This window comes from Nicotiana tomentosiformis, chromosome 11 (assembly GCF_000390325.3).
Source record: "Nicotiana tomentosiformis chromosome 11, ASM39032v3, whole genome shotgun sequence".
In the NCBI taxonomy this organism is placed as follows: Eukaryota; Viridiplantae; Streptophyta; class Magnoliopsida; order Solanales; family Solanaceae; genus Nicotiana; species Nicotiana tomentosiformis.
The window spans coordinates 51,799,089-51,809,888 of record NC_090822.1 but is presented as its reverse complement, the minus strand read 5'-3'; the positions used below and the strand labels follow the sequence as shown (position 1 = coordinate 51,809,888).

At 42.9% G+C, this 10,800-nt stretch overlaps 1 protein-coding gene across 1 annotated transcript; it reads left to right on the top strand.

Annotated features, from left to right (window-relative positions):
- The first annotated feature begins 9,069 nt into the window (after nucleotides 1-9,069).
- On the top strand, nucleotides 9,070-10,566 carry LOC104091616 (cyclin-D5-1-like). The gene is made up of 4 exons (XM_070188247.1): nucleotides 9,070-9,216; nucleotides 9,315-9,759; nucleotides 9,865-9,998; nucleotides 10,068-10,566. Exons 2-4 carry the CDS (start codon nucleotides 9,528-9,530, stop codon nucleotides 10,278-10,280), a joined length of 579 nt encoding a protein of 192 aa, XP_070044348.1. The 5' UTR covers nucleotides 9,070-9,216; nucleotides 9,315-9,527; the 3' UTR covers nucleotides 10,281-10,566.
- Nucleotides 10,567-10,800: the final 234 nt, after the last annotated feature.

Sequence of the window (10,800 nt, the reverse complement as noted above, 5' to 3'; positions counted from 1 at the left end):
CGTGTCGGCTATCGGACGCATTAAAGACACCAAGTGGCCTCGACCCATGCAGACCGATCCTGCCCAAAGGAATCCCAATCAAATGTGCGAATATCATGGCACCCATGGTCACAGAACGGAAGATTGCAGGCAACTAAGAGAGGAAGTAGCCCACTTATTTAACAAAGGGCACCTTCAGGAATTTATGAGTGATAGGGCGAAGAACCATTTTAAAAACAGGGATTTCAGCAAGCAAAACGAGCAAGAAGAACCGCAGCACATCATTCACATGATCATCGGCGGCGCCGATACCCCTCAGGGACCAATGCTTAAACGCACTAAAACATCGATTGTGAGGGAAAAGCGATCTTGGACTCAAGATTATGCACCCACAGAGACTTTGTCCATTGATGATAAAGATGCAGAATGAGTCATCCAACCTCATAACGATGCACTAGTAATATCAGTACTCATGAATAAAACTAAAATTAAGCATATGTTAATCGATCCAGGTAGCTCGGCCAACATCATCAGATAGAAGGTCATAGAATAGCTCGGCCTGCAGGACCAGATCGTACCCGTAGCTCTAGTTCTAAACGGATTCAATATGGCATGTGAAACTACCAAAGGTGAGATAATCTTACCAATAAACGTGGCCAGAATCATCCTGGAAACGAAGCTTCACGTGATCGAAGGCGACATGAGGTACAACGCCCTTTTCGGAAGGCCATGGATCCACAACATGAGAGCTGTACCTTCGACCCTACACCAGGTCCTCAAATTTCCAACATCGAGAGGTGTCAAAACAGTGTACGGAGAACAACCGGCCCCAAAAGAAATATTCGCCGTTGAGGAAGCGAAATCAATATCCTCGCCTTCGTCGATAAAGGGATCGGGCTCAAAAGGAGAACGGGACACCAAATAGCAATCACAGATATCGGCTTCGACCCAGCCAGATAACCAGAAGATCGAAGAAGATGATGGTCAAAGGGTCCCTCGAAGAAAAGCACGCATTAATAAAGGACGAGGTAACCAAACTTCTCAAAATAGGGTCTATTCGAGAGGTGAAATATCCCAAATGGTTAGCCAACGTAGTTGTAATGCCTAAAAAAGGGAACAAACTTAGAATGTGTGTGGACTATAAGGATTTGAACAAAGCATGCCCAAAGATTCCTTTTCGCTGCCCAACATCGATCGCATGATCTATGCCACGGCCGGCCACGAGATCCTCACTTTTCTCGATGCCTATTCCCGGTATAATCAAATCCAGATGAAACATATTGTTATAATGTGATGCCATTCAGGCTAAAAAATGCAGGGGCTACTTACCAACGCCTAGTAAATAAAATGTTCGAAGAACAAATAGGTAAATCAATAGAAGTTTATATTGATGACATGCTAGTTAAGTCCATGCGCGGAGAGGACCATTTGACCCATTTGTAGGAAACGTTCGATATTTTGAAGAAATACAACATGAAGCTCAACCCCGAAAAATGTGCTTTCGGGGTCGGTTCGGGCAAGTTTCTCGGCTTCATGGTATCAAACCAGGGAATCGAGACTAACCCTAATAAAATTAAGGCCATCGAAGACATCACCATCGTGGACAGCGTGAAAGTTGTACAAAGACTAACGGGGCGGATTGCAGCCTTAGGCCGATTCATTTCGAGATCATCAGATCGAAGTCACAAATTTTTCTCTCTACTCAAAAAGAAGAACGATTTCGCTTGGACCCTGGAATGCCAACAAGTATTGGAGGAACTAAAACGGTATCTATCGAGCCCACCACTACTTCACACTCCAAAAATGGACAAAAAACTTTGTTTGTACTTGGCAGTATCGGAAATCGCTGTAAGTGGTGTCCTAGTTCGAGAAGAGCAAGGTACGCAATTTTTCGTTTATTATATAAGTCAGACCTTAGGAGAAGCAGAAACTAGATATCCGCACCTAAAAAAACTGGCACTTGCACTGATAAGCGCCTCTAGAAAATTAAGACCGTACTTTCAATGTCACTCCATATGCATAATAACCACTTACCCGCTTCGTAATATTTTGCACAAGCCCGAACTATCAGGCCGATTGGCCAAATGGGCCGTCAAACTCAGTGGGTACGATATCGAATATCAACCCCGTATGGCCATCAAGTCTCAAATTTTAGCAGACTTCGTGGCCGATTTCATGCCAACCCTCGTATCGGAAGTCGAAAAAGAACTCCTGTTGAAATCGGGTACATCATCGGGAGTATGGATCTTTTTTACGGACGGGACTTCAAATGTGAAGGGGTTCGGGTTGGGCATAGTTTTGAAATCACCCACGTGGTAACACTATTAGGCAATCTATTAAAACTACCAGGTTAACTAATAACAAGGCCGAGTATGAAGCCATGATTGCAGGTCTTGAGCTAGCTAAAAAAATGGGAGCAGAAGTCATTGAAGCCAAATGTGATTCTTTGCTGGTGGTGAGTCAAGTGAACAAAACCTTCGAAGTTCGAGAAAGTAGAATGCAAAGGTATTTAGACAAACTACTTGTCACTTTGCACCATTTCAAACAATGGACTTTACGGCATGTTCCACGAGAACAAAATAATGAAGCCGATGCACTTGTGAATTTGGGATCGTCGGTCGAGGAAGATGACTTGAACTCGGGGATTGTCGTCCAACTCTCGAGATCGGTAATCAAAGGAGGTCACGCCGAGATAAATTCTATAAGCTTAACCTGGGATTGGAGAAATAAGTATATTAAATACTTAAAGTGCGAAAAGCTCCCATCGGACCCAAAAGACTCTAGGAACCTACGGACTAAATCTGCTCGATTCACGTTGGCTACAGATGGAATGCTATATCGAAGGACATTTTATGGACTGCTGGTAGTATGCTTGGGTCCGGGAGGTGCCGATTACATCCTACGGGAAGTGCACGAGGGCACTTGTGGGAATCACTCTGGTGCCGATACATTAGTTCGAAAAATAATCAAAGCAGGGTATTATTGGACCGATATAGGCAAAGACGCGAAGGAATTTGTTCGTAAATGTGACAAATGTCAAAGGTTTGCGCCAATGATCCATCAACCCGGAGAGCAACTTCACTCAGTCCTATCCCCATGACCGTTCATGAAATGGGGAATGGATATCGTCGGCCCTCTGCCATCGACCCCAGGTAAAGCCAAATTCATTTTATTTATCACTGACTATTTTTCTAAATGGGTTGAAGTGCAGGCGTTAGAGAAAATAAGAGAGAAAGAAGTTATAGACTTTATTTGGGATCATATCGTATGCCGATTCGGGATACCCGCCGAAATAGTATGTGACAATGGGAAACAATTCGTTGGCAACAAAGTAACAAAATTCCTCGAAGATCACAAAATAAGAAGGATACTATCAACACCATACCACCCCAATGGGAACGAACAGGCCGAATCAACGAACAAAACTATCATTCAAAACCTAAAGAAGAGGTTGAACGACGCTAAAGGAAAATAGAGAGAAATCCTGCCCGAAGTCCTTTGGGCGTATCGAACAACGTCAAAATCCAGTACGGGGGCGACCCCATTCTCCTTAGTATATGGGTCCGAAGCATTGATACCAGTCGAAGTCGGTGAACCCAGTACCAGATTTCGATTCAAGATTGAAGAATCAAATAACGAGGCTATGAATACCAGCCTCGAATTATCGGACGAAAGACGAGAAGCTGCTCTCGTCTGATTGGCCGCCCGAAAGCAGCGAATCGAAAGATATTATAATCGAAGAACCAAGCTCCGCCATTTCAAGCCTGGGGACTTAGTGTTAAGAAAAGTCACCATCAATATCCGAAATCCGAACAAAGGAAAACTTGGACCAAATTGGGAAGGAGCATATAAGGTTCTCAAGAACGTCGGAAAGGGATCGTACAGGCTCGGCATTATAAACGGCAAACAACTATCAAGCAGTTGGAATGTGTCACATCTAAAACGATACTACTGCTAAGGTACGACCCTTCCATATTCATTTATATTACAAAACTGACCCCCGCAGAAGTCCGAACAAGAGCTAAGATGGACCCATCGCTTGAAAGCACGCGTTGCACTCTTTTTTCCTTAGACCGATTTTATCCCAAATGGGTTATTCGGCAAGGTTTTTAATGAGGCAACCAATGATCGTGCTGCACTTATAACAAGTATCCGAGGCCTTCGTACAATCGACCTCGAATACTGGAGGGCATTAGCCCTCAAATATATCAAGTTCTGATACAAGAAAGTTATTTCGCAACAACGAGGTTCCAGTAGGAAAAGTTGTAAGAGTCAAAATGGTCAAAACGAACCATGCTCATGTGGTTGGCCCAAACCCAAACGCGAAACATGAACACATGTATAACGACTTGCAAAAAAAAGTCCTCCTCTTTACCGATATCTTATATCTAAGAAAGATTCCTCTATTTGGAGATTTATTATGCAATCAGAATTAAGATAAACTCGACCATTACGCCTACGGGCTACTTTTATTTCGAGTTCGAGCAAGCACTCACTCGACCATTACGCCCACAGGCTACATTACTTTGAGTTCGAATTATTCACTCGATGACTAAAGCCTCTGGGCTACTTTTTATTTCGAGTTTGAGCAAGCACTCACTCGACCATTACGCCCACGGGCTACATTACTTCGAGTTCAAATAATTCACTCGACGACTAAAGCCTACCGGCTACTTTTATTTCGAGTTCGAGCACTCACTCACTCGACCATTACGCCCACGGGCTACATTACTTCGAGTTCGAATCATTCGCTCGATGACTAAAGCCTACGGGCTACTTTTATTTCGAGTTTGAGCATGCACTCACTCGACCATTACGCCTACGGGCTACATTACTTCGAGTTCGAATCATTCACTCGACGACTAAGCCTACAGGCTACTTTTATTTTGAGTTCGAGAAAGCACTCACTCGACCATTATGCCCACGGGCTACATTACTTCGAGTTCGAACCATTCACTCGACGACTAAGCCTATGGGCTACTTTTATTTCGAGTTCGAGCAAGCACTCACTAGACCATTACGCCCACGGGCTACATTACTTCGAGTTCGAATCATTCACTCGATGACTAAGCCTACGGGCTACTTCTATTTCAAGTTCGAGCAAGCACTCACTCGACCATTACGCCCACAGGCTACATTACTTCGAGTTCGAATCATTCACTCGACGACTAAAGCCTATGGGCTACTTTTATTTCGAGTTCAAGAAAGCACTCACTCGACTACTACGCCTACGGGTTATATTACTTCGAGTTTGAATCATTCACTCGACGACTAAGCCTACGGGCTACTTTTATTTCGAGTTTGAGCAAGCACTCAGTCGATCATTACGCCCACGGGCTACATTACTTCGAGTTCGAATCATTCACTCGACGACTAAAGCCTATGGGCTACTTTCATTTCGATTTCAAGCAAGCACTCACTCGACTATTACGCCTACGAGTTATATTTCTTCGAGTTCGAATCATTGACTCAACTAGTAAGCCTAAGGGCTACGTCACTTCGAGTCTGAAAAAAATAGTCAATCATAGAGACTACGAAGTCCAAATTTGATTAAATTGTTAAGATCCTTGTGAAAACATTTGTAAGGCACGTATAAAGTCTTCACAAGTCGGCCAAGTTGTCTATATACAAAAATTTCTACATAATTGATTACAAACGTAAAAAAATTAAGAACTAAGCTTCCTGATCATCCTCAGGGGTGTTTGCTTTTCTGTCAGGCTCTTCCCCGTCCTCGGATCCGATCTTGCTACCGTCATCATCATCATCATCGCCATCAGAAGCCAAGGCTTCAGCTTCAACTTCGAGCTCTTTAGCCTTTTTTATTTCTTTAGTAAGGTCGAAACCTCGAGCGTGTATCTCCTCGAGGGTCTCCCTTCGAGACCTACATTTAGCAAGTTCGGCAATCCAATGTGCTCGAGTGTCGGCAGTATCCGCCACCTCTCGTGCCTCTATTTGAGCAGCCTCGGCATCAGCCCGATACACGACAATGGACTTATCCGCCAAGATTTTCGACGACTCAACCTCCACCTTGGCCTCAGCAAGCCGAGCTTCAAGCTCACTGGTCCTCTTAGCTTGAGCCGAACCCTTTTGCTTGATGTTTTCAAGCTGAACACCAGTCGATAATAAGTTGGTCAAAATGGTCTCTTTTTCCGCAGTCAGGCGGTTGATTGTCTCATTCCACCGATTACATTCAGCTTTGATTTGATCAACTTCTTCCCGAAGTGACTCGATCTTTTCAACCTTTGCTGCAGTTGAGACAATGAAAGGTTAACTTCCACAGTCGAGTCAAACCCATACTTTAACAGAACGAGGCTCACTTGCTTATTGAGTTCGGCCTCTTCTTCACGAGCCTTAGCCAAATCCGCTTGGAGTTCCTTTATTGCCTCGTCCTTTTGGCTGCAAAGAAGCCGCAGGGCATCTCTCTCCCGAGACCTTCTGAAGCTCGACCTCACACTGGCTAAGGTCGACTCGAAACCTACTAATGGCCTGTACAGTAGGGAAAGAACACAAGTCAAGTTTGGAAAAGAACAAAGAAACCAAGTATATTAAAATCATTACACGAGTAATGAAACGTTGGGCCTCTTCTAGTAGAAGAGAAACGTCACCAATATCGGAAGCATCATCGACTCCAGTAAAGCAATCCCAAAAGGGATCCCCTACACTAGAGACTTCGCCCATATCGGGGGTCTTCAATTTTCGAGCTTCCTTTAACGCCTCCTCAGAAAAGGATGGAAGGAAAGGCGTATGACCCACTGTCATAGCCCCAATCGAATCACTCGGGGCGCTCCGATCAAGACTCGGGATCCCGGGGCCAACCCCGACCGGTACAGCCGCCATCGGCTCAAGAGCTTTGGTGACCTTGATAGCTCTCGCAGATCGGATCACCAAAGTCGAGGCACCGCCTTTGTCGTCTTCTTATTCTTCTTCTTCTTCTCCCAGTCGTTGGACCGAGTCAATTGGAAGAGCAATTGCCTACCTCCTCACCCTTCGAGTTTTGGGCTTGGTGTCCTCTGACCGAGAGGCAGCTTTTCACTTCTTATCTTTCCCCGATTTCGGGACCGGGGACTTGGTTCCTTCTTCACCGCTCGAAGGCCTCAAAGCGGCATCCTTAGTTACACCTGCATGAAAGGAAATCGGTAACGAATGGAGCACAAACAACACTTCGAAGGAAACGAGAAGTAAAACCTTACCATGATTCTTGGCCTCCCATCTACCTTTTGCCAAATCACGCCAAGCGCGTTCGGCATAAGAGGAAGTCGAGGCTAACTTCCGAACCCAATCCTCGAGGTCGGGCACCACTTGTGGCATCCAAGGGGCAGCTGTATACCGGAGAAAGACATCAGAAAAAATCGGGAAAAGATACGAAAAGCAACGCCTTATGAAAACCACTTACGGTCGAAATTCCATTCCTCGGGGAACGGCATCTTCTCTTCCGGAATAAGGTCACGGGTCCTCACCCGAATATAACGGCCCATCAAACCCCGATCCTTGTCTTCGTCGATGCTCGACATCAAAGCCTTCGATGCCCGACGATGAAGTTTGATTAGTGCTCGAAAGATTTGAAGCCGATACAATCATATGAGGTGATTCAGGAAAAAATCCAGCCCCCCGGCTTTGATAGAGAAGAAGCGAAGTAGGATTACTATACGCCATAGAGAGGGATGAATTTGACCGAGGGTGACGTGATATCTTTTGCAAAAGTCAATGATCACCGGATCGACCGGACCCAATGTGAAGGGATAAGTGTAAACACTTAAAACCCCCTCCACATGGGTGATGACGCTCTCTTCGGGTGATGGAATTTGCAACACAACCTCAGAACCCCAGTTGCAGTCTTTCCTATCGGCCTCGAGATGACCCTCTGTTATAGAGCACATGCACATCGACACATGCTCGCATCGACCCGGAATAGATGAAGGATTCTCAACCTTAAAATCGATCTTCAGAGTACACGGGCCGGGAACATAGTCATAGGTGGACGGCTCCACCGGCGCCTTGTCGCCAGACGGCCATGAAGAAGAAACTTTCTCCTTCTGAGGTACAGTTTTCGAAGTTTTGGCCATTGATGTGAGAGGAAGAAAGGCAAAGGAAAGTGAAAAATTGACGACACCAAAACTCTGGTGTAGATGGCTCTGCAAGCGACGAGATAGAGAGAAAAGATAAGAAAATTTGGGGTAGTGAATGCATAAAAGTGGTAAATATTAGATGGAAGGGTTATTTATAGGCTCGCATCATGACGGTTCAATATCAGAGGTGGCCGACCGCTATCTGACAAGCATTAAATACCTTAAAAGACTAAATCGATGGGACAACTATCACATACGTCATAATCGATCCCTGTTAAAACATCAGCTTATACCTCGATCGAATCTTCGAAAATCATATCGATTCTCACCGCATCCTTCGTGAGAAACGAGGGGACTATCTGTATATGGTCGAAATAGATAACGGTCTTCCTACGTTCGATCAAGTTCAAGTGGTAACAAGTCGGAGTGGAATTTTGGGAGTGAGCTCTGAAGACAGTACTAACGAGCCTTGAGTCCGAAGGCTGCTCGAGGAGTCAGCTCGATAACTTTATCGAGCTCATGACCAAATCGATCCGCAAGGCATTGCTTCGAGGTCGGAAATGCGCGATGCCCATCCCGCAGGTCGAACTCGAGCCAAGACCGAAGGGCTCGACCCAGTAACGAGTTCGAGCCAGTATCGAGCTCACAGACAAGAGCCGCTGCAACTGCACCAAGAGGAGAGAATCTTGGCTGGAATCGAGGAAGAGACAAATCATCATGGGTCCTCCACTATATGCTTTATTTTATTATTTTTTGTTATAAATAAAGTAATGACCTCTACTATAAAAGGGGATCCTTGGAAACTATGGACACATTGAATACACTGGAACAAAAGATACATCCTTGTGCTTGTTTTACTTCATTTTATTCATTCTTTATGATTCATTATTCCCACTATCATAGTCAAGAATATTCGTATTGCTATCTCTCTATACGATTTGTATCAAAGGGTATCACGTATCCTTAGAACCATACATAAATTTAACGTTATCCGATTTTTCGGGTAAACACACACTGAATTATATCCGAAGAAAATGGTGATGAATATATACAAATGTTGATTGATAGAGAAATTGCCAGTTTTGGACTCCAAGGTCAAGAATCTTCACATGTTACCAATTTTGACTGGATTCAACAAGCTCGTTTGGCTGCACTTCAGTATATTCTTAAAGTTAGTCCTAACAAAAACCCCCGTTTATTTTTTTCTAAGGTTTATGGGAATTTCGATGTTTTTTATGAGAATGTGAAAAAAATGTTACCTTGATGCAGACAGGAGAATCATTTGGATTTAGATTCCAAACAGTTTATATGGCAGTGACATATTGTGACGGATTTCTTTCAAGAAGGTTTCTAGATGTAAGCCAATTTTTTGATATTACTCCTAGATAATATTGATTGGTCATTGTTTAGGATTTTTGTAGGGTGAAAAACACTGGGCAGTAAAGCTACTTAGCAGTGGCATGTTTATCTTTGGCTGCAAAAATGGAGGAATGCAAAGTGCCAACATTAACAGAATATCCCAGGGAAGAATACATTTTTGAGAGCAGAGTGATTCAGAGAATGGAGCTCTTGGTACTTGATACACTGGAATGGAGTATAGGGTGTATCACTCCTTCTAATTTAATAAATTATTTTGTATCAAGATTTTGCATAAACGATTCAAGGAAATGTGTGATCTCCAGAACTGTGGAAATCATCTTTGGTGCTCTCAGAGGTAATTTTGACGCTTTTTCTTTTCTCATTCAAAGTCTAGTTTTCTGATTTAGTCAATAGTGATTTTTGTCCCTTTTGTTTTTGGATTTTTTTTACCATTAAGCAGATATAAAGTTAATGAGTGTGAGACCATCTGTACTAGCAGCAGCGGCTACATTATTGGTACTAAATAAAAGTTTGACCATGGAAGCTTTAGAGGTTGAAATAAATGTCTTACCTTTGAATGGTATTCTTCAAATTGTGAGTCTCTGACCCTTTACTTTTTATTAGAATATCCCAATGGAAGATTACATTGTTCAAATACTGCAGGATGATGTGTTTTCTTGCTATAATCAAATGTTATACCTTAACAAGGAAATATATAAGTCACCCAAGTGCTTAGTATCTCCTCAATCGTCACCAAATCAACTGCTGAGGAATGGTAAATTAGAAAATTCTTCAGTTCCATCCAAAAGAAAGAGCCTCACTTTCCTGGAGATTGACCAAATTGATGATAAACCCCAGCAGAAGCGTCTATGCTAGAGAATCTTGGATAAGCATAAGTAATGTTGGCAAATAAAGCACAAGTTCAACTTCAATCAGTTGGGTTATAAGGTTCTCAACCGTTAAAGAAATATTAGTAGGAATTGTTGGTTTTAGTGTTTGTTGAATTTATTGTTTATTAATTTATTTAGTCATTTATTTTTGTTGTTTATTCATTTCTGAAGCTTACTAGGATAGTCTGTCTATCTTTAAATCAGAACTGGGTAAGCTGTAGTTGTTACAGCTCCCTCAGATCTTTTGTACCTCTTTTGCACCTCTTTTGCGGAAGATGAATAAAAATACTTAGTTGGTTGCAATAAAAAAAACAATTACAAGAAAAAGTCCTAACTTTTAAAGGTTTTTGTTCTTTCACTTGGGATGCTTTTTGTTTACCCGAAAAACGGTACAGTTGAATTTATACGTGATTTCTAGATAAGTGAATTAATTTGATCCTGAAATAATAAAATGATTGAAGAAATATATAACACTTGGCCTTGATAGGAAGACGAAATAACATAAG